A 27,020-nucleotide genomic window follows, 5' to 3' on the forward strand; every position below is an offset into this window, starting at 1 on the left:
CCTCCCCGCTCTGCGCTTGCCAGCTGGCCCCCAAGGAAATTAAGGGCTCCTCTTCTGGTGTGAAATGCTGGCTCCCTGAAAACATCATTTTAAAAAGCATGTTAATAAAGCAAAGCCAAGTGTATTATGCACTGCGGTCAAGAGCACTACCTCACAGTCTTTAGTCTTCGGAGGAGGGGGAAAAGCAGGATATTTATGAGGATTCTGGGGTCTTCCTTAAGGCTAGTCTTTCAATGCAGGGCTTGAGTAGGGTTAGGCCAAGTTCATGATATAATGGTCCAAGGTTGGGGAAAAAATTAGAAGTACCGAATGTTATCTTCCAGCCTTGGGTCCTTGGGTGGGTTTCTTAAATCTTTTGAGCTTCAGGTTCCTCATCTGTGAAAGAGTTAGATAAGATTCAGTGAGATAATGTGTGACTGGCACATAGTGAGCTCTAGATAAATGGCGCTTTTGTGTCCATCAGTCTCATTCCCAAAGCCTAGGCTTTCGGGTCGGTCATCCGGCTGCCCGACCCGCGACGGCACAGGGGAATCGGCGAGCATGGCGGGGCGCTGCGCTGCGCCCCTCAGCCGGCAGAGGCCGCCAGCCCGCCCTCGGTCCGGACGGTGCCCGCGCCTGCCACTGCCTCCCCGCGCATGGCTGCCCCGGCGGCTGCCTGACCGCCGCCCGCCACCTCGGCGGCCTCGCAACCCGTGGGAGCCCGTGGCCATCGCAAACCTAGAGGACACGTTGGGCGGCGCAGTCGCCGCGGCAAGGTCGGCGGGCGGCGCGGCGCGGGGGACGGCGAGCGGGGGACGGCCCGGCCGGGGTCCTCGCGGGTCCTCGGCGGGCCCGGGGGAGGGCCCTCTTTGTGGCTGCAGTTGGCAAGATGGCGCCGGTGGGGGTGGAGAAGAAGATGCTGCTAGGTCCCAACGGGCCCGCGGTGGCGGCCGCCGGCGACCTGACCAGTGAGGAGGAGGAAGGCCAGAGCCTATGGTGAGGACGCGGGCGGTCGGGCCGGGCCGTGGGGGGCGCGACCTCTGGGCCGGACCGTCGGACACAGTGAGGGGCCGTCGCGAGCCGGGCCATCCCAGCCCGGCCCGGGGTTGACCACTCTTGCCATTGTCGCCACAGGTCCTCCATTCTGAGCGAAGTGTCCACCCGCGCCAGGTCCAAGCTGCCGTCCGGCAAGAACATCCTGGTCTTCGGTGAGCGCCGGCGGCGGGGCGTTGCCCCAGGTCGCTGGGGTGGGCGAGGCGGGCGCCCCTCCCACAGGTCCCCGCCTTCCCCTTTCCAGCCGCCTGCCCGCAGCCTGGCGGGAAAGGGACCGTCGGCCCTGGCCGGGCAGCTGGAGAGTGGCCAAGCCTCCCCCGCCTGAGAGTGGGATGTTGCCCTCTTTGGAGAGCCTAGTGGTGCTCTGGGGTTGTCGGCACATCGTTTCAGTCACTTGGCCTTCTGTGCCTTCATAGCCTCGACGGTTACCAAATTGAGGTCGTGGAGAGGGGAGCTAGTAGATGAGGTTAGGTGGAGAAGGTGGGAGAACGAGGTGACCTGGGCTCGGAGCTGTGGGGAAATGACCACGGGAGCCTTCTTTGAGCCTCATCAGTAGTGCATAGTCCGAGGTTTTAGGGACTTTGCAGAGGACAGTCAGCACTGGGGACGTTTCCTGCATTATGCCAGCCCTCACTGCTAGGTTACCTGAGTCAGATCCCTTACTCCCTCTGGCCTCACTCTCCTCAAGTGAGGGAGTTTGGGTACATTCACACAGCAAGTCCATTTGTTGCTTGGGACCTGTGGGCTGGGCACTGGCTCAGCATAGGCGACTCTTAAACACTATAGAAGAATCTCAGTCTAGTGGAAGATAGATGTATTGGTGATTGCATTGCACCAGGCCGATTATTGTGGAAGCATTACACTGCTTAGAGCTGTTGAAGGAGGATGATTTGGGGGTTGAGTATTTTGCAAAAAAGTGTCAGTATGCAGGGACACAGATGACAAGAGGGTGTGGGGTTTGGAAACTGCTAGAAGCGCCTTGTGGTTGGTGGCTGCTAAGGTAAGTTGGGGGCAGATTGTGGGAAGGCTGAAGAGTTAGTGCTGTTTCCTGAAGTTCTCTGATTTTCAAAGGCCTTTTGTCTCACCTCCATCCCCCAATTCTCATGGGAATCACTGCCTTGGTAGTTTTCCTACTGTTAGAAGAGAATGTGTGACCTTCCTCAGGAATTGACTGTGGTAGGTAATACCGGACCCTTAGAGATCTTCAAGAAGTGGGGGATCGGATCACCAGATCGGAGTTTTAGAAAGAACACTGCCTGCAGAGGGACAGTAGCTCAAAATGAGCAGATACTAAAGTCAGGCTGACAGGTACTCACCGTGGTCTGGATGCAGAGGGCCTGAATAAGGTAGAGGCATTGGAGATGGAGAGGAGGTCTTTGATCTTGGACTGACTGACTGCCTTTCAATTCTCATGTTGTGTAATTCCATATTATTAAATGCCAGAAGTGCCTAGTAATGTTTGGCGATAGTTCTCCTTGGTGTTTAAGGATCGGGGAGAGGGGGTGTTGTTTGGGTGGAGGGAGATGAAGAAGTGCTTAATAATTAACTGAGATTGTACTAAAGAGTTTTGCTAGGTCTATAATTATTTTTGTCAGTTTCTTAGCCTTCAGAATGTTTGTGAAGGAGATGTACTAAAATCAAAAGTGAATAACTTCCATTCTTCACCATCGTGAAGCAGGATCAGACTTTTTTTTAGTTCACAGTACCTGGACTTTTAGGTTAATTGTATCATATTTTGAAGATTTCTTGTTTTTCTTGTGGTGAAAGTTTGTCTTGTGAGAAACTAACCCTACCTTTTACTTTCACTTCTCCAAATGCATGTCTTATAAATTATAGATAGGGCCTGTGGACCTGCCTCATTATTTCCCTTGTGAAGTAAGGATAACTGCAGTAGAATGTCATTTTAGATCTTGGAATTTGCTGCCTTTACTACTCTCTCCTCCCCACCCTCCCAACCACTTTGTTTATGAAAGCAGGTGAGACTTCAACAGCAGACTTTGCATGAAATTCTTAGTTGCTTCTTGTCATGTGAGTGTCACGCCTCCCATCCTTGCCCGGAGTAAACAGTACACCTTTGTCTTGCAAACATCCTTTGTAGGTGAAGATGGTTCTGGTAAAACAACCCTCATGACTAAACTACAAGGAGCTGAGCATGGCAAAAAAGGAAGAGGCCTAGAATATCTCTACCTCAGCGTCCATGATGAGGACCGAGATGGTGAGTGAAGCATTGATCCCATGGTAAGGGAGTGTATGCAGGACTCTGACTGCTTCCTTGGGTGCAGTTCCTGCAACATGGCCAGGCATTCTCAGTTTTCTGTTTGGTTCTCAGAGAGTTAATCACAGAATAGATGAAGTACGTATCTTTTGCAGAACTTAACCCCCTTTATAGAGTATGTTAGCAAAATTGGGGAATGGGACACTTAGCTGTTGCTCTGGCTAGCCTGCCTTTAAAAAGAGATACTGAAGATAAATTTTTACTTACCCATAAAGGTGATAAGAAAGATTTTTTAAAGCTTTGCAGTTTTATATGAGAGAAATGCTTGGCTGTCCTGGGGACCATTGTTACTCTGCCTGGTTCTAGTAGAGAATCCAAAGTTGGTGTGGTTTTGAGTGTAACAATTTAACATATGTTAATAGGAGAGTTTCCTGAATCTCTTTGTGACAGTTTAGAAATGGTAATTTCTGCTGGATTTGGTGACTCCTGCCGTAATCGCAGCTACTCAGGAGGCTGAGGTGGGAGGATCACTTGAGGCCAGGAGTTGGGGACTGCAGTGAGCTGTGTTATACACTCAAGCCTGGGTGTGACAGAGCGAGACCGTCTCTGTTTTTTAAAAAAGAATGAAAGAAATGCCCATTTTCTGTGTTTCTTCTGGTAGAGGAGTAGATGCTCAGAGGTGGTAATATTCTTTAATTCCTCATCTTTAAAACGTGAGTAGTAATAGTTTGTGCTTAGGATGATTAAAAGCACATGATAAACACTCTCAAAAGGATTACATATAATTTTAAAATGTTTTCTTACAAGTGTAATTGTGAGTTGGAGTAATGGTTTTGGGTTACAACTGCTCAGTAATGCCTCCTTTATAATCTTTTGGTTTTATGTTAGATCTTTTTTTTTTTTTTTTTTTTTTGAGACAGGGTTTTACTCTGTCACCCGGGCTGGAGTACAGTGGCTCAGTCTCGGCTCATTGCAACCTCTGCCTCCCAGCCTCAGGTCATCCTTCCACCTCAGCCTCCTAAGTAGCTGGGACCATAGATGTGTGCCACCATACCCGGCTAATTTTTGTACAGATGGGGTTTCACTATGTTGGTCAGGCTGGTCTCGAACTCGTGAGCTCAAGCAGCCCACTTGCCTCAGCCTCTCAAAGTGCTGGAATTACAGGCATGAACCACTGCGCCCAGCCTATGTTAGATCTTTTCAGTGATTCGAAAATAAATAACCATTGGTACCTAGGTTGGTTGGTTGGTTGATTTTTTTGGTAGAAAAGTTATCTGTATAACCTAAAGATGAAGTGTATTCACTAAATTACTTTCTTTAGGGCGGGCGTGGTGGCTGACGTCTGTAATCCTAGCACTTCGGGGAGGCTGAGGCGGGTGGATCACTTGGGATCAGGAGTTCAAGACCAGCCTGGTCAACTGGGTGAAACCCCATCTCCACTAACAATACAAAACATAAGCCAGGTGTGGTGGTGCATGCCTGTAGCCCCAGCTACTCTGGAGGCTGAGGCATGAAAATCGCTTGAACCCAGGAGGTGGAGGTTGCAGTGAGCCGAGATTGCCCCACTGCACTCCAGCCTAGGCGATAAAGCGAGACTCCATATTAAAAAAAAAATTACTTTCTTTATATTTGCCTTTACTCATTTAAACAGTAAAGATTATGATGTATGGGCGATTATATAATGAAGGCTGATCCTACCATCTCTAGTCCCCCATTTCCTTATTGCTAAAATGACAAAGTTGAACCAAGGTCCTTTCCAGCACCGTAATTCTACCATCTCCAAGAGCTGTTTAGTAGAGGGCATAGGTGGCTGGGTGCAGTGGCTCACACCTGTAATCCCAACACTTTAGGAGGCTGAGGCAGGCAGATCACCTGAGGTCCATTTGAGACCAGCCTGGCCAACGTGGTAAAACCCCATTTGTACTAAAAATACAAAAATTAGCAGGCATGGTGGCGCATGCCTGTAATCCCAGCTACCCAGAAGGCTGAGGCAGGAGAATCGCTTCAACCTGGGAGGTTGCAGTGACTGAGATTGTGCCACTACACTCCAGCCTGGGCAACGGAGTGAGACTCCATCTCAAAAAAAAAAAAAAAAATGTCGAGGGCATGGGTAAGAGTCTCTTGTGTAAGAAGGACAGAGGCATTTGGGTACTCATCTAGGCCCACTGGAGTCTACATACAGGGCTGCTGAGCCTGGCCAGAGGATCTCACATGTCTTGAGTCTTTTGCTTCCTGTCTTTTTTGGACAGCATGGTTACTGTGGAAAGAGCTGTGGCTTGGAGCCAGACAGAACTGGTTCAGAATGCCATGCCTGTAGTCAGTAGTTGTGTGGCTTTGGGTAACTAACTTAACCACTCTGTACTTGAGTTGCCTCATTTGTAGAATGGGGTAATGGTGCCTATACAAAATGATACAGGGTGTATCAGGTGTAACAGTGCTTGAGACATGGTGATAGCTCTAGTACCCTTTTTTTTCTTTTGGAAGTGTAAAACATGATGTAGATAATCTGTGAATCTCTATAGCCACTTCTGCTTCAAGATACCCTAAGCATATTTCATGCCAGAGCATCGTGTTGACCACATTTATTTGCCTTTAAGTATATTTTAACTTACATACCAATTTTTTTAAAGTTACCTTAAAAACTTCTTGGTCTCTGCATTTGTTGGATTTTTTTAGGCCACCCACTTGCAAGTTCCTGTTTGATGGAAGAATTGCCCTTATCTGTTGTTAATGGTACATTTTCCAGCCCTAGTCTTTCTTATTGTGTGGTGTGATTGAGTTATAAATACACACTTTGCAAGCAGTTACCCAGGTAGAGAAAATAGTCTCTGGCTTGTACCTAGTTTGTGGTAGGATGTGACATGTCAAAGGACCTCTGCCTCCAGGTTTGGGGGCATCTGTTTAATGCTACACGTGGTGTGATCTCCAAGCACATGGGTGAGTTATGTGTAGTGGGCAGTGGGGAGAGAGGCTGAAAAAAGGAACCATGCCTGTGGATGGGTAGGCATTAAAACCCACAGACTTTGGGTACAGAGCAGTATTTTTGAGGACATTCACAGAACCCAAACTAAAGCCACTAAAATAGAATTTGAAAGTATTGCTAGATTTAGATACTTTATACTGTTGACACAAAGTCATGAATATAAATTTTTTTGTAGCATGTTAATTGCTTATATAAAAAAGGTAGTTAATAGAAGATAGGTTTTTTTTTTTTAAGTATATTTTTCTAAAAGAGGAAGATTGGGTTTTGTTTGTTTTGTTTTCTTTATTTTTTTCTTTTTTTGAGACAGGATCTGGCTCTGTCATCTAGGCTGGAGTACAGTGGCGTTATCTTGGCTCCCTGCAGCCTCCACCTCCTGAGCTCAAGCAATCCTCCCTCCTCAGCCTCCTGAGTAGCTGGGACTACAGGCACATGCCACCAAGCCTGGCTAATTTTTGTATCTTTTGTAGAGATGGGGTTTTGCCATGTTGCCCAGGCTGGTCCTGAACTCCTGAGCTCAAGTGATCCATCCGCCTTAGCCTCCCAAAGTGCTGGGATTACAGGCGTGAGCCACCCGCGCCCTGCTGGTTTTAAAGTATATTTTGGAATTATGTTGAAAAAGAAGCTAATAGGCCAGGTGTGGTGGCTCACGCCTGTAATCCCAGCACTTTGTGAGGCTGAGGTGGGCGGATCCCTTGAGCCCAGGAGTTTGGGACCAGCCTAGACAACGTGGTGAAACCCCATTTCTACTAAAAGTACAAAAATCAGCCAGTATGGTGGCACACAACTGTAATCCCAGCCACTCAAGAGCCTGAGGCATGAGGATCGCCTGAACCTGGGAGGCGTGGGCTGCAGTGAGCTACACCAGTCTAGGCACACCCCTACACCACACCACTACACTCCAGTCTAGGCAACAAAGCAAAACTCATCACAAGAAGAAAAAGTATTAATAGTTAATAAAATATTTTTGATGATAGTTCTCAAGGTACTTTTATAAAAAATAGTTCTGCCGGGCACGGTGTCTTGTGCCTGTAATCCCAACAAGGCTGAGGCGGGCAGATCACCACCGGTCAGGAGTTCGAGACTAGCCCAGCCAACATGGTGAAACCCGGTCTCTACTAAAAATGCAAAAATTAGCTGGGCGTAGTGGTGCACTCCTGTAATCCCAGCTACTCAGTAGCTGAGGCAGGAGAATCAAAGCCTCAGAGTAGGAGATTGCAATAAGTTGAGCTTGCACCACTGCATTGCAACCTGGGTGACAGACGGAGACTCCATCTCAAGAAATAAAAATAAATAAAAAATAGTTCTCAAAGATAACTGAAAATTTCTAAAAATATATTATAAATTTGGCCGGGCATGGTGATTCATGCCTATAATCCCAGCACTTTGGGAGGCTGAGGCGGGCAGATTGCTTGAGGTCAGGAGTTCGAGACCAGCCTGGCCAACGTGGTGAAACCCCATCTGTACTAAAAATACAAAAATTAGCCTGGCGTAGTGGCACATGCCTGTAGTCCCAGCTACTTGGGAGGCTGAGGCAGGAGAATCGCTTGAACCTGGGTGGCAGGGAGGGGTGGCGGCGGTTGCAGTGAGCCAATATCGTGCCACTACACTCCAGCCTGGGTGATAGAGTGAGACTCCATCTCAAATAAATGAATCAATTTGGAGAATTGTCTTCGGTAGTTAGATCATCCTGGTATTCATTTGGAACCACGTTTCATTAAATCTTAGCACTTGCACATTTGTGTGAATGTATTTTAATAGAAAACAAAAAATATATACAAAGTAGAGAGTGGTATCATGAGCCACAGTGTACTTGTCACCTTGCTTCAACAATTACCAGTTCTGGCTGGGTGCACTGGCTCAGGCCTATAATCCCAGCACTTTAGAAGGCTGAGGCAGGAGCATTGCTTGAGCCTGGGAGTTCGAGACCAGCTTGGGCAATATCAGGAAACCCTGTCTCTACAAAAAATTTAAAAATTAGCTGGGCATGGTGGCTTGCGCATGTAGTCCTAGCTACTCGGAAGGCTTAAGTGGGTGGATCACTAGCCCAGGAAATTGAGAGTGCAGTTGCCACTGCACTCCAGCCTGGGTGTCTCAGACCCTGTCTCAAAAATAAATACATACATACATACCAGTTCTTGATCAATTTTATTTCAACTGTACTTTTACTCTTTGCTCTATTTACTCCCCACTAGATGATTTTGAAGCAGATTTCAGACATTAAATTTTATCTATGTATACTGCCATAAGGACGTCTAAGATAAGGATTTTTTAAAAACATAACCATATTATTATCATAACAAAAAATTACTAATTCCCCAATATAATTAGGCATCTGGTAATTCATACCTCAATTTATGTAAGTGATGATTTTATCTTCACATTTAAATACAAAGGTTCTGTCTCTTTGGCATCCTTTATAGTATATGAATGCATTGTTTAGTGTGACCAGCACAAGAAGGGCTTGTTTAAACATAGGCTCTTCAGCACAGCTCACTGCTTCACTGATTGCTGTTATCTTAGGATGATGGATTATTTAGATTGTGGCATAGTTGACCAGTGAACATTAGTATCTTTTGGTTCTTATTGAAAGCTAAGATACCCTTACTCTTTTTTTTTTTTTTTTTTTTTTTTTTGAGACCAAGTCTCATTCTGTCATCCAGGCTGGAGTGCAGTGGCACGATCTCGACTCACTGCAACCTCTGCCTCCCTCCCGGGTTCAAGTGATTCTCCTACCTCAGCCTCCCAAGTAGCTGGGATTACAGGCGCCTGCCACCATGCCCAGCTAAATTTTGTATTTTTAATAGAGACGGGTTTCACCATGCTGGCCAGGCCGATCTTGAACTCCCGATCTCGTGATCTGCTCGCCTCGGCCTCCCAAAGTGTGGGGATTACAGGCGTGAGCCACCATGCCGGTCCGATACCCTCACTCTTTGTAGACATTTTGGAAACCTTTTTAGGTGTGAACACTTCCTATATTACCGTAGTTTTGTTTGTTTGTTTGTTTTTGAGACGGACTCTCATTCTATCGTGCATTGGCACAATCTCAGCTCATCGCAACCTCTACTTCCTGGGTTCAAGCAATTCTCCTGCCTCAGCCTCCTAAGTAGCCGGGATTACAGGCGAGTGTCATGATTCCCGGCTAATTTGTTTTGTACTTTTAGTAGAGATGGGGTTTTGCCATGTTGGCCAGGCTGGTCTTGAACCCCTGACCTCAAGTGATCCCCCTGCCTCAGCCTCTCAAAGTGTTGGGATTACAGGTGTGAGCCACCATGCCTGGACCCTATATTACTGTAGTTTTAAAGGCACCAGGACCAAGGATTGCTGTCTACTGAGCACTTGGGCACTTTTTGGTTTGGATTTCCAAATTTTGCATTCTATTTAGAATTCATAGTTGACACCTTCAAGATCTTCCTGATGTGTCTGTTTCTACAGCTGTGCTGATGGTCACCGTCAGGTGGTAACTAGCTTCATTCACTTCTTTTCTCAGATCACACGCGCTGCAATGTGTGGATTCTGGATGGAGACTTGTACCACAAAGGCCTGCTGAAATTTGCAGTTTCTGCTGAATCCTTGCCAGAGACCCTCGTCATTTTTGTTGCAGACATGTCTAGACCTTGGACTGTGATGGAATCTCTGCAGAAATGGGCTAGTGTTTTACGTGAGCACATTGATAAAATGAAAATTCCACCAGAAAAAATGAGGGAGCTGGAACGGAAGTGTGAGTAAAATACAATTTTCTTAATTGGGAAATTCACTAGTCTCTTTAGATGGTTCGAATCACTTTCCTTTTCCCAATCCTAGAGGCTTCCCTTGCTTTGTGGTTTTGTTTTTTTTGCACCATTTATTTCAGAGTTCCTCTTGTAAACTCAGTAGTCAAAAGTATTCAAAGCAGTCTTTAACTCAAGTGTCACAAGTTGAAGAAAACAAATCAATATTTATTATCTTCATTGGTTTCCATTTCAAATAAGAGTTCTTCCCTCACTCCCTAAAATGTGTTAAGTTCTGTGGATCTCTGTGCTTTTCTGTTACTCTCTGTCTGCTGAGTTAACATCAGAGGATGTGAGGGTTTGGTGTGGTCTCTGCAGCTTGAGTTCACTGCCCTGGAATTCCATTAAGGCCCTATGGACCCTCATGTTGGCAGGCTTAGAGGAAGTCCTAAAAAAGACAAAGCTTTCAGCTCCTTAGTTCATTTTGGAATCCAGTAAAATATGATTTTAGTTAGAAATAGGAGGGTTTTTTTTTTTTTTTTTTTTGTAATTAACATGAAAGGTTATTTTAAGACTAAGGACATCCAAGCCCTTTTGACAACAAAGAACTTTCAAATTAAAGGAAGTTTGTTTGGGTTTTTTTTTCCTTAATCTGGTTCAGAAGCTTGTTTTTCCTTTCCCTTGCTTCTGTGCAGTTACATCATCTTCTGTCCACTTGGCAGGGAAATGGGAGGGGCAGGGGCTGGAGCCATGGCAGCAGCAGCAGCCGTCCTGGCCAGGGCAAGTTTGACCCAGCCTGGCATATTTCCACAGGATGACATCACCCCCTCTGGTGAATTAATGAGGGCCTCTCGGGCATGGCACACGAGATCTTCACACTTACTGGCAGAATGGTTCAGAAATTTTGATGCGCTTTTGAAATCAAATTTCTAGCAGTGTGTTTTCTGTCCCGTACTTCATCTTGCTTCTGTCCCACGTTGGCTGAAACAATGAGTTTAACATTGCATTCTTCGGTTTGTTGTGCATGTGTATATTTCCCTGGTCACCCGCATGTGTACTACTGTGATTGTTATGCAGCTCAGCTCATGTGTCTTCAACCACTGACCTTTCTAGATAATGCCTCTTTTTCCCTGAAATAGAGCCCTTAAGGACAACTTCTCTGAATAGTTCTGAGTCTGAAGACCTGCTTTCATCCACTGCACAGACAGCTTTGTGCCCAGATGAGTGGGCTAATGCACTGGCGACTTCAGTTCTCTGAAGCTGTTTTCTTAGAGTGATAACCTTGTAGAGATCTGTTAAGAGAGAAAAGAGAGAGATTGAGCCAATATTGTTTTTTCCCAGATAGGGAAAGTGTCTGCCCTATACTGTACCAGGTACCAGGTACTGTTCTATGTGCTGGAGATACAGTAAATAAAATGCCTGCTCCTGGGGAGCTTAAATTTCCATGAAACACTGAATTTATTTTGTGATTTAGTCATTGATGGCTGTTATTTAGGATTAGACTCAGCTGCATGTGACATAAAACCTGAGATAATATAATGGCTTAAATAAGACTGAGGGTTATTTCTCTCTTGTAAATGAAATCTAGAAGTGTAGGTAGTTGAGGACTGGAAATTAGAGCCCTGGGAAGACAGCTGGAGGACCTTGCTCCTTTGTGCTTACTGCTTTGTCATTTCTAGGGTGTGGTTCTCTTCCTCCTAACAGAGAGCTCTAGCCTTCACATCCGTGTTCCAGTCAGCAGGATGGAAGAAGAGAAATGCAGGGCTGCAGGGGCTGCTGCCTCTTAAGGAGGCTGGGATATGTAATCTTTACTTTGGGTTGCCATGTGTTCTTAATATCAAAGTTCAGTTTGGTTATAAGGAGGAAGAGGAGAGAGGACACCGTAGAGCAGCTAGCAATTGCTGGAACCATGTCTCATGACTCTGGTTGGTTTTCCATTGGCCTGTCTGCCATCACCACCCCTTCTCAGATGTTTAGAATGGTAGCCATGTCTTTGTGTTGTATGTTGGAGGAGCCTTTGTTAATACTGGGTTTAGGTTACATTTTAATAAAGCAGTTGGCTATCCTCTTGCCCAGAGGACTCTTGCTTTCCAGATTAATTGGACTCCAGATATTATATGGAATGAGTGAAGGGCTGTTATTCAACCTAGTTTCCAGTCCAACACCAGTCTCCAGTCTTCTGATTTTGGAAAGCTGCTCCATGGCTGGCCACTCTCTTAGGGTTAGGTTCCCAGTGGTTTTGTGTCTGTGGCAGCTGTTTGGCTGCAGGGATCATCTGAGTGAGAGGGAAAGCATCCCCTATAGCCACCAGAAGGTGGCGCTTTTTTGTACTTTAGTCTTTATTGTTTTATATCTGGGGCTTTTCTTATGCTTATCTAGGACTATGGGGTCTTCTCAGGACTGTGAAACCAATAAATGAGGTAGGAGGGAAAAGTTGAGAGAGAAGCTGCAGCAGCAATGAAGATGCTCTGTGATCTTGTACCCACTCCCATCTGATTCCAAAGGGAAGCCCCAAGTGGGCTGATGTCCCCTGCTGTGAAATACTCACCATCTCACCATCTGGAGAAACTGCAGTATGTGTATACCCAGGAAAAAAAATGCACGTTTTACTATCTTACTTACATAGTCCTTCCTCTTTTTAATACTGCCTTTTCACTCATGTTATGTACATTTGCTCTGCTTTCCAAATTGCTTTCTAAAATGCTAAGTTGGCCAGGCGCAGTGGCTCAATGCCTGTAACCCCAGCACTTTGGGAAGCTGAAGTGGGCCAACTGGTTGAGCCCAAGAGTTTGACACCAGCCTGGGCAACATGGTGAAACCCCGTCTCTACAAAAATTTAGCCAGTCATGGTGGTACATGCCTGTAGTCCCAGCTACTCAGAGGCAGACAAATTGATTGAGCCCAGCAGGTCGAGGCTGCAGTGAGCCATGATTGTGCCACTACCCTGCAGCCTGGGCAACAGAGAGCCAAGACCCTATCTCAAAAATAAATAAATAAATAAAATGCTAAGTTATTTAAAAATATGAATTTCCTACTGTTGTTGGGCAGCCACAATTAAGTCATTCCTTTAAAGCATGAATAATCTAGGGCTTCTGAACTATTTTCTCCTCATGGCACAGGTAAAATACAGGAGAAAAGTTTACAGTGCACAAGGTAATGGGGTGGAGGTTCGTGGAGCCAGCTGTCTGAGCTGCCTGCCTCCACCATCCAACCGTAGCTTAGCTCACCTATGAGCCTTTCCAGGCTCTGTGCTTCTCACTGTCTGGGAAGCCCTAGTTGAGTGCCTCATGAGATCTTGGGGCATTAGATCTTGCCCAGTTAAGCCATTGTATATTTTATTGATTTGAAGATTTGTTAAAAGTGCTTTTAAAGAGAAAAATGTGAGAATATTTGATTCCTTTAAAGACCCTTCAACAAGCACATGAAGTTCTTCTCTGTTTTTATCCAAAATGGAGTAAAGGTTATTTGACTAGATTATTTATATTGACAGTGAAGTTGTGTGTGTGTGTGTGTGTGTGTGTTGTTTTGTTTTTTTTGTTTTTTGTTTTGTTTTGTTTTGTTTTTGAGACAGAGTCTGTCACCCAGCCTAGAGTGCAATGTCACGATTTCGGCTCACTGCAACCTCCACCTCCTGGGTTCAAGTGATTCTCCTGCCTCAGCCTCCCAAGTAGCTGGGATTACAGGTGCCTGCCACCATGCCTGGCTAATTTTTGTATTTTTAGTAGAGACAAGGTTTCACCATGTTGGCCAGGCTGGTCTCGAACTCCTGACCTCATGATCCACTCGCCTTGGCCTGCCAGAGTTCTGGGATTACAGACATAAGCCACCGCGGTGAGCCTGACAGTGAAGGTATATGAATGAGCGTAATTAAAGAGATGCTGTAGGCCGGGCACTGTGGCTCACGCCTGTAATCCCAGCTCTTTGGGAGGCTGAGGTGGGTGGATCACAAGGTCAGGAGTTCAAGATCAGCCTGGCCAAGATGGTGAAACCCTGTGTCTATTAAAAATACAAAACAAAATTAGCCAGGCTTGGTGGTGGGTGCCTGTAATCCCAGCTACTCAGGAGGCTGAGGCAGAGAATTGCTTAAACCCAGGAGGTGGAGGATGCAGTGAGCTGAGATTGTGCCACTGCACTCCAGCCTGGGTGACAGAGTGAAGCTCCATCTCAAAAAAACCAAAAAGAGATGCTGTAGAGATGAAATATCACATCTGCACTTTAGGGCCTAATCAGTTAGTTTTCAGTTTGCTCACTATTACATAAAAGACAGAGCTCTCAGATAATTTCAGAAGCTCATATAATAGTAACGTCAAATCTTTGTAAATAAAAACTGGTGGTTTTGAAATGTTTGAATTCTGTTCTGTGGGTGAAGAGGAGCAGGTAGGACCTTTCTCTAGGTCCTCTTCAGTCTCGTTATTTGAATTTACTTAGCATGTTGGTGAGAGTAAAAGGCCTTTGATCCTTCAGTCTTACTGGACTTAGAAGGGTAGAGCTGCCTGTTTTCTTCTCTGGCTCAAGGTAGCTTTAACTGTTGCATTTTTTGTTCTCTGGCTCAACATGAGAGCCTTGAAGTGCCCACATAAAGGTGCAGAGCTGTGGGCTTTGTGGTCACTTGGCTTAACTGAGGCTCGGACCATTGTCACCTTAATGGCCTTCCTTAGCTGGATTAGTGAACATTGTATGCCAATAAGTGGATGTTGTACCACTGACCCTTTCTTGTGTTAGGCAGGAATAGGCCGTGAACACTGCACAAGTGACTTGGGATCCCCAAAAGATGAGACTGAGTCCACAAGAGTGAGGATAATAAGGAAATACATCTGGTGCTGGGCAAGACCAGCCTGGTTACTTAGTGCTGACAAGCTTCAGCTGTGTGGAAACAGCATGTTCTTATAAAATTCAAATTGTTTCATTAAGCTTTTTTTTTTTTTTGAGACGGAGTCTCGCTGTGTCTTACTGCAACCTCTGACTCCCTGGTTCCAGTGAATCTCCCACCTCAGCCTCCCAAGTAGCTGGGATTACAGGCACGTGCTGCCACACCCAGCTAATTTTTGTATTTTTAGCAGAGACGGGGTTTCATCATGTTGGCCAGGATGGAAACTTTTTGTTTTGTTTTGTTTTGTTTTTGAGGTATAGTCTCACACTGTTGCCCAGACTGGAGTACAGTTATGCAATCTCAGCTCACTGCAACCTCCACCTCCCAGGTTTAGGCGATTCTTGTGCCTTAGCACAAGTCCCCAAGTAGCTGGGACTACAGGTGCACCACCACCCCCAGCATAATTTTTGTATTTTTAGTACAGATGGGGTTTTTGCCATGTTGGCCAGGCTGGTCTCAAACTCCTGACCTCAGGTGAACCACCCGCCCCGGCCTCCCAAAGTGCTGGGATTACAGGCATGAGCCACCGCGCCCAGCTCATTAGGCGTTTCTAATGAGGACTGTGATGAGTATTGTAAGTTATAGCTGTTTCTAATGGTCGGCTATGTTGAAGTAACACAGTTCAACTCTTCTGGTATTCTGAAAATGTAAGATACATAAGAAAAGTGGCTTTCTTCATGGTAAGAACTATTGAAACCTTAGTATTTTTTAAAAACCTGTTTAAGGGCCAGACATGGTGGTTCAAGACTGTAATCCCATAATCCCAGCACTTTGGAAAGCCGAGGTAGCAGGATCTCTGCAGCCCAAGAGTTTGAGACCAACCTGGCAACACAGGAAGATCCCACCTCTACAAAAATTTTAAAAGTAGCTGGGTGTGGTGGCACATGCCTTTAGTCTCAGCTACTTGGGAAGCTGAAGTGGGAAGATCACTTGAGCTCACAAGATGGTGGTATCACACCACTGCACTTCAGCCTGGGCAACAGAGCAAGACTTTGTCTCAAAGAAGAAGAAGAAAAAAAAAAACCTGTTCAGGGGTTTGGTGCAATTAAAGATGCCCAGGGGAATGTCTTTGCTGCCCTGATGTTACAAAGCTCACACTGAATATGTCAGAATTGGCATTTTGTATCAGCATCCCCAAATCCTTGATTTTGCAGTTGGATGTGACTAGGAAGTTTGTCACACACAACTGCCTGTGTTTTGTGCTTGTTATTGCCTTCTTTTCAGTGTTCTAAAGCTAACATGTATTTTTATTTATGTGCATGTGATTTTTTTCCCTTTTTCCCCCAGTCGTGAAAGATTTTCAAGACTATATGGAACCTGAAGAAGGTTGTCAAGGTTCCCCACAGAGAAGAGGCCCTCTGACCTCAGGCTCCGATGAAGAAAATGTTGCCCTGCCTCTGGGGGACAATGTGCTGACTCATAACCTGGGGATCCCGGTGTTGGTGGTGTGCACAAAGGTGCGTGCCAGGGGGTTGTTGGCTTGGCTGGGTTCAGGTGGTGAACAGTCACCATCTGAAAGTTTGAGAAACTGTTGACATTTTTTTCCCAAGGGAGAGTTGGGCTTATTGAGATTCATTAAGGTACATTGAATATGTCAAGACAGAAAAAATTATCATGTAAATTGGAAATTTAAATGCAGGAAACATGACTAGTCAGTTTGCTCATGGCCTAGGGTTAATGTCTCTGAAGCACTGTTGACTTTCAAACTTAGAACTCACAGCAGTTGGCCAGTTGCAGTGGCTCATGCCTGTAATCTCAGCATTTTGGGTGGCTGAAGTGGGCGGATCACGAGGTCAGTAGATGGAGACCATCCTGGCTAACACGGTGAAACCCCATCTTTACAAAAAATATAAAAAATTAGCCGGGCGTGGTGGCGGGCGCCTGTGGTCCCAGCAACTTGGGAGGCTGAGTGAGGTAGGAGAATGGCGTGAACCCAGGAGGCGGAGCTTGCAGTGAGCTGAGATCGTGCCAGTGCACTTCAGCCTGGGGGATAGAGTGAGACTCCATCTCAAAAAATAAAAATAAAAAAAAAGAACTCACAGCAGTTTCCTTAAGGCTATTTAAATCAGTTGATGTGGTCCAAACTAATGGTGGAAAATTAGAATGATGAGGTAGGAATAGAAATTAAGTTCAGTCATGCCAGACATGGTGGCTTATGTAATCCCAGCACTTTGGGAGGCTCAGGTGGGTGGATCATTTGAGGTCAGGAGTTCAAGACCAGCCTGGCCAACATGGTGAAACCCTGTCTCTACTGAAATAGAAAAATTAGCCGGGCGTGCTGGCAGGCGCCTGTCATCCCAGCTACTCGGGGGCTGAGGCAGGAGAATTGCTTGAGCTGGGAGGCTGAGGTTGCAGTGAGCTGAGATGGTGCCACTGCACTCCATCCTGGGCAACGGAGTGAGACTATGTCTCAAAAGAAAAAGAAAAAACAAACTAAGTTCGGTCATAGAGAAATAAAGTTGTATCTCTCTCTTTTTTTTTTTTTTTTTTTTGAGACGGAGTCTCGCTCTGTCACCCAGGCTGGAGTGCAGTGGCGCGATCTCGGCTCACTGCAAGCTCCGCCTCCTGGGTTCACGCCATTCTCCTGCCTCAGCCTCTCCGAGTAGCTGGGACTACAGGCGCCCGCCACCACGCCTGGCTAATTTTTTTGTATTTTTAGTAGAGACAGGGTTTCACCATGGTCTCGATCTCCTGACCTCGTGATCCGCCCGCCTTGGCCTCCCAAAGTGCTGGGATTACAAGCGTGAGCCACCGCGCCCGGCCAGTTGTATCTCTTATATAAGGAAAAACAATAGGTTTTAAAACTTTTTAAATTTTTTTTGTGATGGAGTTTCACTCTTGTTGCCCAGGCTGGCGTACAATGGTGTGATCTTGGATCACTGCAACCTCTGCCTTCCCAGTTCAAGCGATTCTCCTGCCTCAGCCTCCTGAGTAGCTGGGACTACAGGTGCCCGCCACCATGCCTGGCTAATTTTGTATTTTTATTAGAGATGGGGGTTTCTCCATGTTGGTCAGGCTGGTCTCAAACTCCCAACCTCAGGTGATCTGCCCGCCTCGACCTCCCAGAGTATTGGGATTACAAGTGTAAGCCACCACGCCTGGCCACATTTTGAGTTTTAAAAGTTCTTTATTTCCGGTCAGAGCCATCATGTTACCCAATTATAGTGTGCCATTCTCATCCTGTTCTTGAGGATAGAGCCCTGTGGAGTGGAGTGTACAACTGTGTACACTGGGCCTTTCTCCTGATGGGAGCTTGTTTGATGTTTAGAACAAACCGTTAGGTGATCAGGCCTATTACATCTTCACTCTACAGATAAAAAAAAAAAAAAACCGAGGCCCAAGATGAACGAGAAAAATTTCCAGTTCTTTTTTTACTCTTCTCTAATTAATGCTTGGACCCTGAGCTATGGCTTTCTTCTTTGGAGCCACAATACTTTATTTCTGAAAAATGTGGTGTTCCCATTGTCAGCAGGCAATGAGGCAAAAAGGTGACTCTGTCTGTCTTCCCTGCAGTGTGATGCAGTGAGTGTCCTGGAGAAGGAGCACGATTACAGGGATGAGCATTTGGACTTTATCCAGTCACACCTGCGGAGGTTCTGCCTTCAGTGTATCCTTTGGGCACTGTGTGGGGCCTGGGTCACAGGCTTTCTTCCAAATGGGGCATCTTCAAAGAGATAAAGCACCTCCCGAACCCAGAATAGTGTTCTGCCAAAGAGAATTTGTATATATCTTTTTACTAGTTTTATGTTTTAGTGTATCGGAGTTTTAGGTTTATTAACTTCTGTCTACCTTTGATCACTCATTTATTTGTTTTTTTGTTTGTTTGTTTGTTTGTTTTAAGATGGTGTTTCACCACTTTGGCCAGGCTAGTCTCAAATTCCTGACCTCAAGTGATCCACCCACCTCAGCCTCCAGAAGTGCTGGGATTATAGCTGTTAGCCACTGCGCTCAGCGTATTTTTCAATTTTTTTTCTGAGATGGAGTCTGCTTTGTCACCCAGGCTGGAGCGCAGTGGTGCAATCTTAGCTCTTGTGTTCCTGGGTTCAAGCAATCCTCCTGCCTCAGCCTCCTGAGTACCTGGGACTACAGGTGTGCGCCACCACTTCCAGATTTTTGTTTGTTTGTTTTGAGACAGAGCTTCACTCTTGTTATCCAGGCTGGAGTGCAATGGCATGGTCTCGGCTCACTGCAACCTCTGCCTCCTAGGTTCAAGCAACCCTCCTGCCTCAGCCTCCCGAGTAGCTGGGATTACAGGCATGAGCCACCACACCCGGCTAATTTTTGTATTTTTAGTAGAGATGGGGTTTCACCATGTTGGCCAGGCTAGTCTCGAACTCCTGACCTCATGTGATCCACCCACCTCGGCCCCCTCAAAGTGCTGGGATTACAGGCTTGAGCCACCATGCCCGGCCATCTGAATAATTTTTGTATTTTTAGTAGAGACAGGGTTTCAGCATGTTGGCCAGGCTGTTCTCGAATTCCAGACCTCAAGTGATCTAGCCTCCTTGGCCTCCCAAAGTGGTGGGATTACAGTCGTAAGCCACTGTGTCTGCCCACTTTTATTAATACTATACATTTGATAAGCTTTCCTATTAAGAATTTAATGTGATCATTTTATCATCACGTTACTTTTATCATACTGTCTTAGAAATATTTTTAAACTTTGCTTTTAGGTAGAGAAGGTCAATTACCAAACAGGGTATTGTTTTATAGGCTACTGGTGTTTCCCATATGTTTATGTTTTGTGCTGTCCATGATAGAGAGGTGGTGTCTGCAGTCTTTTGAGTCCTGTTACTGTAAAAAGCCAGTAGCAGTTGGTGCTATGGTTCCACACCCTCGGGTGGAGATGAGAGATGAGTTCCTGCTATCTTTTTTGGGATGGCCCATTAGCCTGTTGGCACCCATCCCTCAAAAGATGGGTTTAATGATAAATTTGGTTGCATGTAGGCATCTGCCTGGGAAGGAGTCTGTGTACCTTGATATTCTGAGAGTGTTTTCCTGGGCTAACCCCAGAGCCAATACCTTACGTCTCAGGAAGTAATCTGTGGGATCAAGACAACAATTTACATGTTAAAAAATAAACTGCACAGCCCACTAGCATCAACATAGCTTTATGCTTTTGACTTCATTCATCTGCTACTATGACCTTTTTACTTTTTTATTTATTTTTTACCAGTGTGCAGTATGCCTGTGTAATACTATAAGCGTTTTAGTTTTTAAAATTGTAATGCTTTCTGTTGCTCATGTATTGATCAAAAACTGATCAACCTATGAGTAGTACTTTGAGGTTGTATGTGTTTGATTTTGTCTCCTCCTGCAGTGAATTGATTTTTCTTAAGCAGATTGATTAGATGGAGCTGCCTTGATTTACACATCAGTGAAAGAAGAGAAAAACCTCGACTTGCTGTATAAGTATATTGTTCATAAAACATACGGTTTCCACTTCACCACCCCTGCCTTAGTTGTGGAAAAGGATGCCGTTTTTATGTGAGTTATTTTGAGATGATGCTTTGAAACTCTTCTTTTTAAAGTACATTTGCTTTTTACATTTTACCCCTTCAAGGAAGGTGCCGTCTGTCTGTGTCCTCTACAGCCAGCTCTCTCACTGCACCTTCTCTCTCTCTTCCTTTCCGGATTATGAGACATCTGCCTGAGGGAAGTGGGTGGTGTGGTCAGGGGTGCTGCCTTTCTTCCTCGAGAGCAAGTTGCCAAAACCTAAGCCAGCCATTTTTGGCACTCACTGTCAACTCTGGTAAAATACTGGCTGGGGAGGGAATATAGGGAATTGTGCTTGGGGGATCCTGAATGTCTTCTGTTAAAGTGCCTGCTTTATCTGCTTGTTGGCAGGGATGATTGCAAACATCCTCTCGACATCTCTGTCAGCACGGGCTTTGGCTATATTAAGTGCTTGCTGTGTTTCTGGCATTTCACATTTTGGGAGCCACTGGGATTGATTGTCCTCGATAGAGACTTGGATACCTGTTTTCCTAAGCTGGTGTCTTTCTCTCACTGGAGAATCATAGTGTTGCTGGATGCATAAACATGAAGCTGTGGTCTCTGACAGGACTTGTGTTAGCAGATTGATGTTCAGGCTTCAGTATCCTCCTGACTTAACAAACAATTACATTATTCATTCAGGAAACCTTACTCAGCACCCATTAGGTGCTCAGGTTCTCTGCAAGGAACACAGAAATGAATGATACGTGTTCCTTGCATATGGCACTGTAGAGGGGACATACACAGCTGAAGAAGGGAAGGGCAGTGATGGGGTTATGGAGGAAGTATGGCAGGGAAAGCAGGAGGGTGATGCTGGAAGACAAGTGGTAGATCCCAGGCGGACTGGAAAGAACTGCAATAGGGGGAGCCAGGGAGAGCAGTCTGTGAGAGGCTGGAAATGTGAAAGCCAGGAGCTCTCAGGGAATTGGGTTGCCTCCTGCACAGTCAAGGAGAGTGTCACTCAGGCTAGTCATAGATGGCATACCTACAGGCTTGGGCTGATTTTAGAGAGTTGTTCAGAGCAGTCAGGCAGGCGCCAAAGGCACAAGCCCAGTGAGAGGTGTGTTTGGAATCACTTGGTATCCAAATCACATGTCATCCCTAGGAGCAAGGAGACCGGTTGGATTTGGGGCTGGTCTGGAATGAAGAAGCATCTCTCAGCTTCCGAAGGCTGCATGGCTCACGGCAGTATCTCAATCATGCCCTGCCCCTTTGCACATTTGGTCCTGTTGGTAGTTACCTCTCTGGTGACTGGCAAAGTCAGCAAGGATATTGGGGTGGAGCACCCTGGCTAAGCACCCTCTTGATTATAGAGCTATGGAGTAGAAGTCAGATGGAGAATGAGAGGCCTGTGAGAACAGTCAGTCAGTTGCCATCTTTCAGAGCTGCTTGAGTTCAAAAGTGTGTCATACAGGACATTTTACCATTGCTACCTTTAAGGGATTCAGGTGGGAACCCTAGGCTGTGGCTTCACATAATGGAACTTGGGTGCCATCCTACCCTGTGATGTTGAGCTGGCCAGCACCGGTGTAGGAACCTCAAGGACTCTGTGCTCCTCTAGTTTGGGGCCTAGGATAAACACAGGCCCTGCTTGCCCCTTGGTTCTAGGACACATCCTCCCATGCCAGCAAAGTTAATGAACCAGTCCACAAGATAACTGTTGAAAGAATTCTTAGAGAAACAACCCACAGGAGGGGAGCCATGACAGAGCCCAAGAAAACCATCCCATCCTGAGCTCTGCCTTCTGTGCTGCTCTCTGCATCCTTTTCGCTGTCGGAACAGCACCCCACTGTGTCCTTGCTCTTCTAGGCGGAGTTGTGGGAGAGTGCTAAATGCTTTGAGTGGGGCAGCCTGTGGAATCGGATCTCATACTGGCTCCTTAGACCTTGGGCCCATGAATTCAGTATGGAGCAGGACCTGCGATGTTGTTCCGATGGATTATACCTACAGTGTATTTTGGCACATCTGCCAAAAGCTACAAACAACCCCCAACAACTACACACTATATCTTGTGAGAAGGGTCCTACCCAGGAGTCCCGAGTGTGATCTGAGTATGCTCTAAGGCAGCCCCAGAAAAAGCAATTCAGTCCCTCTCTCTTTGCCTTTAGACCTGCAGGCTGGGACAATGAAAAGAAAATAGCTATTTTACACGAAAATTTTACAACCGTGAAGCCAGAAGATGCATATGAAGACTTTATTGTGAAACCTCCCGTGAGAAAGGTAGTCAAAGACAATTGCTTTAAGGGTTTAGGGCCGGGTGCGGTGGCTGATGCCTGTAATCCCAGCACTTTGGGAGGCCAAGGCAGGCAGATCACATGAGGTCAGGAGTTTGAGACCAGCCTGGCCAACATGGCAAAACCCCATCTCCACTAAAAATACAAAAATTAGCTGGGTATGGTGACAGGCGCCTGTAATCCCAGCTACTTGGGAGGCTGAGGCACGAGAATCACTTGAACCTGGGAGGCAGAGGTTGCAGTGAGTCCAGATTGCGCCACTGCACTCCAACCTGCCAACAGAGCGAGACTCCATATCAAAAAAAAAAAAAAAATAGAAAAGAAGAAAAAGGGTTTAGGTGTTTTTTAATGCAAAAAGAAGCCTATAAAGGTGGGGCATGGTGGCTCATTCCTGTAATCCCAGCAGTTGGGAGGCTGAGGCAGGAGAATTGCTTGAACCTGGGAGGCGGAGGTTGTAGTGAGCCAAGATCGGGCCACTGTACTCTAGCCTGGGCGACAGGAGCAAGACTCCGTCTCAAAAAAAAAAAAAAAAACTATAAAGAAACAGGTCTTACACATTGTATAGTTTGTAGGGGGTGGTGGGGAGTAGTAAGTCCCAGGGCCTTTTTGTTGATCTTTAAATGAGGTCTGGTGTTACGTAAATGGCCCAGGGCTGGTGGGCAGGAGTGATGGAATGCCCACTTGGAGTTGGTGGTGTTTCCCATTAAGTCCTGCCAGTGCTGCCGTTGCCTCTGGATTACTGTTACTGGATCCCCTCATGTGATGTCCTGCAGACCCTGAGGTGTTTAGAACCTGCCAGACTTAAAAACGCCAGTTGGCTACATGCTGCAGCTGGTTTTGGGAGAGGTCTGTGCCAGGCTAGAAAAATATTACTCTGCAGTCTCAGCAGGGATCTCCCAGACCTGTGTTGAAGCCTGAGCCTCAGACTCTCCTTTCGGTATGAAGTTTGACAGTGGTTAGGAGTATTCTTGGCCTGTGGCCACAAACATGTATGTTGCTTCACAGCTGGTCCACGACAAAGAGTTGGCAGCAGAAGATGAGCAGGTGTTCCTAATGAAGCAACAGGTAAGAAGACCAGTGAGGTTAGAACAGAGGCCTTCTCATGCATGAAATGCCAGTTCCTAGGGTGGGATTGGGGTTGTCTGCATGTGGGGAGTCACAAAGAGCTTGCAGTGGTAGAGGGGTTGAAACCAGATCTCCTCATTCCCTCCTATTTCTAGGATTAGTTGGGGATGGACCACCTCCCTTAGGAGATCACCTGCCTGCCTTGCAGACTCTCCTACAGGAATAGTAGGATTCGCGTCTTTTAAGTGCTCTTTCTTTGGAAATGTGGTTTTCTGGCGTAATACTTCCTATGTTGACAGTAACCTGACCACACTTCCATTATTTCATGTAGCCTCACACAGCCCTGTACATAAAGGCAAGTGATGCCCATTTTGCAGGTGAGGAGAGTAACTTCCCCAAGCTGACGGTTTAGAATGCAGACTTCCCATTTCTGTCACCCAGATTATTGTTAGATGTGTCCTGGGTCCACCTATCATCCGCCCAATGGTACAGGCAGGTCAGCAGGAAGTTTTGATGGTTCTTTTTCCAACTATTTCCTTCTTTTTCCATCTTTTTCCTTTCTGTCCCTTGCTTGCTTCCTTAGCTTCGAAACTGGTTACTTGGAGTATTTTTTTTTTTCACCATATACCAAATGGCTCAATTAAAATTTTTTGGCATTTGTGGTATAAAACAGGACTTAGTTGTTGTTAATAGTGCCCTCTAGTGGAGTACTTGGAGTAAGTTTTTCTCTAGACCTTCAGTGCTCTCTGCAGGCCTTGGTTAATGGCTAGTTTGTCCCTCTCTTTGCAGTCACTCCTTGCCAAGCAACCAGCTACGCCCACGAGAGCTTCTGTGAGTACCTTACACTAAACAGAGGGTCAAGGCCCAGTGTTGTGGGTGTCATCAAACTTTATACCATTATTTGTGAGAGCTTATATTTGTGTGGGTTTTGTATTTTCAGTGGGAATTTGGTTTCCCTAAAGACCCATGACCAGAAATATAAAAGAAACTCAAGAAGTTTCTGATGAAAGAATACAACTCTGGGAATTAGAGTGAGCTGGCTTTGTTATCTGGATGTCTTTCTCAGGAGAAACAGATCCAGAAAGGGCTTGAATTGAGAGCATACTCCCAGTGCTGTACCATAGCCTGTGAAAAATACCCTGCAGAAGCATGTCTCCATTTGTGGCATATGTATTTTTTGTTATTGTTATGCCTGTGTGTGACCTTAGCTGCTTTTGGACTTAGGAATCTCCTGCAAGAGGACCCTCTGGCTCTCCAAGGACCCAGGGTCGGGGAGGGCCAGCCAGTGTGCCTAGCTCCTCCCCAGGCACGTCAGTAAAAAAGCCGGACCCAAACATCAAAAGTATGTATTCCTCAAACGTATGTCTCTTTGGAGAGTAGTTTAGTTTTAGACCTGAACCCTGCAGGGGCTGGGTGGCTGAGTCTGTAAGGTGGAGACTCATGGAAGCCAGGATATTCTCTTCCCCGATAAGGGCTACTTTCCATTTACCCCATTCCAGAGGAAGAAGGTCCAATGTAGGCAGAGACCAGGGCCTGTTCCTTTGTTAGAATTGGTAGCCCATGCACCTGGCTCTGTGTGAGACCTCGCTTAGGCCCTGTGCATTCTTTCAGAGAGGAATGCAAAATAGTAACTTTATTTTTTTAGAGACAGGGTCTCACTCTGTCACCCAGCCTGTGGCACAGTGATGCAATAATAGTGCACTGCAGCCTCAAACTCCTGGGTTCAAGTGATCCTCCCATGTCAACTCCGGAGTAGCTGGGACTATAGGCGTGTGCCACCATGCCCAGCTAATTTTTTTAATTTTTATTGTAGGCCAGATGCAGTGGCTCTTGCCTATAATCCTAGTACTCTGGGAGGCCAAGGTGGGAGGATCGCTTGAGCTAAAGAGTTCGAGACTAGCCTGGGCAACATAGTGAGACCTCGCCTCTACAGAAGATTGAAAAATTAGCTGGGCATGATGGTGCTTGCCTCTAGTTCCAGCTACTCAAGTGGATGAAGCGGCAGGATTGCTTGAGCCCAGGGCATAGAGGCTGCAGTTGAACTGTGATTATGCCACCACGCTCCAGCCAGGGTGACAGAGTGAGAGACTGTTTAAAAAAAAAAAAAAAAAAAAAGGCCGGGCGTGGTGACTCAAGCCTATAATCCTGTAATCTCAGCACTTTGGGAGGCTGAGGCGGGTAGATCACTTGAGGTCAGGAGTTTGAGACCAGCCTGGCCAACATGGTGAAACCTTCTCTGTACTAAAAATACAAAAATTAGCCAGGTGTGATGGTGGACACCTGTAATCCCAGCTACTCGGGAGGCAGAGCCAAGAGAACGGCTTGAACCTGGGAGGTGGAGGTTGCAGTGAGCCGAGATTGTGCCATTGCACTCCAGCCTGGGTGACAGAGCAAGACTCCATCTCAAAAAAACACAAACAAAAATATTTTTTATAGAGGTAGGGGGTCTCACTTATGTTGCCGAGGCTGATCTCAAGCTCCTAGCCTCAAGCAGTCCTACGCCCATGGTCTCCCCAAGTGATGGGATTACAGGCGTGAGCCACCACGCCTGGCTGAGGGAGTCACTTTAAAATGTGTATTTTGAATCTGTAGCTTTTGTTTCTCATTATGTTTATATGATGACTATCTATGAATTGTGGGGATTTTTCCCCCTTCACTTCTCTTGTCAAGCTCAATTACTTTTCAGATTAAGTAGCTTTTATCCCAGTAACTTAGTGATACTCACAGATACTGCCTGCAGTAAAATCATTAAAAAACAGTTTTATTTAATGCTTGCATGTTTGATGGGTGTCTTCTATTCAGGATGTGAGCTTTTCACAGCAGGTTTGCAATGTTAAGTGCTCATGCAACTTTGAAAAACACTGTCTCGTGGACGGGGAGGTGGTGTGGAGCACAGGTTATCTATTCTGCCCCCAAACAAGTGGGAAATGTAAACATGGTTCCGCTTAGTAATCATGCTAAGTAGCCTTAGCAGTAGCAATGTAAAGGCATCATAGCGAACGAATGTTATCAAAATCCTAGGAAGCTGATAGCCACAAGTGGCTAATGCCAAGCTGAGAACTACGGTGTTTAATTTTGTGTAAGTCTTCCAGTTTATATGATGCTTTTTTTTCCTTTAATTTTCCTTAGATAATGCAGCAAGTGAAGGGGTGTTGGCCAGCTTCTTCAACAGTCTGTTGAGTAAAAAGACAGGCTCTCCTGGAAGTCCTGGTGCTGGTGGGGTGCAGAGCACAGCCAAGAAGTCAGGTACAGAAGGGCCCTGGAGACCTGTGACTCTTGTGGTTGAGTAGTGCTGCAAGGATGGAGAGACAGACACCTGCCCTGCAGACCCTGCAGTGTCCTGAATAGCCAAGCAAGGAAGCAGGTCTTCATTTCCTATTGAGCAGTGTGCTGTGCTTTCAGTGGGATTGCCTTGCTA

At 46.1% G+C, this 27,020-nt stretch overlaps 1 protein-coding gene and 1 pseudogene across 3 annotated transcripts in view; both read left to right on the forward strand.

The window, feature by feature from the left end:
- Positions 1-631: 631 nt before the first annotated feature.
- DYNC1LI2 (dynein cytoplasmic 1 light intermediate chain 2) overlaps positions 632-27,020 on the forward strand; it is a 33,171-nt gene continuing 6,782 nt past the window's right edge. Inside the window, exons 1-12 of one of the 2 annotated variants that reach the window (XM_030795768.1) lie at positions 632-975; positions 1,114-1,187; positions 3,131-3,247; positions 9,718-9,948; positions 16,095-16,264; positions 18,321-18,414; positions 20,159-20,294; positions 22,412-22,523; positions 23,543-23,602; positions 24,392-24,433; positions 24,827-24,944; positions 26,732-26,848. In XM_030795768.1, the coding sequence (XP_030651628.1) occupies positions 869-975; positions 1,114-1,187; positions 3,131-3,247; positions 9,718-9,948; positions 16,095-16,264; positions 18,321-18,414; positions 20,159-20,294; positions 22,412-22,523; positions 23,543-23,602; positions 24,392-24,433; positions 24,827-24,944; positions 26,732-26,848 (1,378 nt within the window). In that variant the 5' untranslated portion in view covers positions 632-868. The remainder of the gene's footprint in view (positions 976-1,113; positions 1,188-3,130; positions 3,248-9,717; positions 9,949-16,094; positions 16,265-18,320; positions 18,415-20,158; positions 20,295-22,411; positions 22,524-23,542; positions 23,603-24,391; positions 24,434-24,826; positions 24,945-26,731; positions 26,849-27,020) is intronic. The other variant, XM_030795776.1, reaches the window with a different exon arrangement.
- On the forward strand, positions 20,305-22,405 carry LOC115830854 (annotated as a pseudogene). Its single transcript, XR_004026361.1, has one exon. The product of XR_004026361.1 is annotated as an uncharacterized LOC115830854 (transcript).

This window comes from Nomascus leucogenys, chromosome 2 (assembly GCF_006542625.1).
Source record: "Nomascus leucogenys isolate Asia chromosome 2, Asia_NLE_v1, whole genome shotgun sequence".
NCBI classification, from domain to species: Eukaryota; Metazoa; Chordata; class Mammalia; order Primates; family Hylobatidae; genus Nomascus; species Nomascus leucogenys.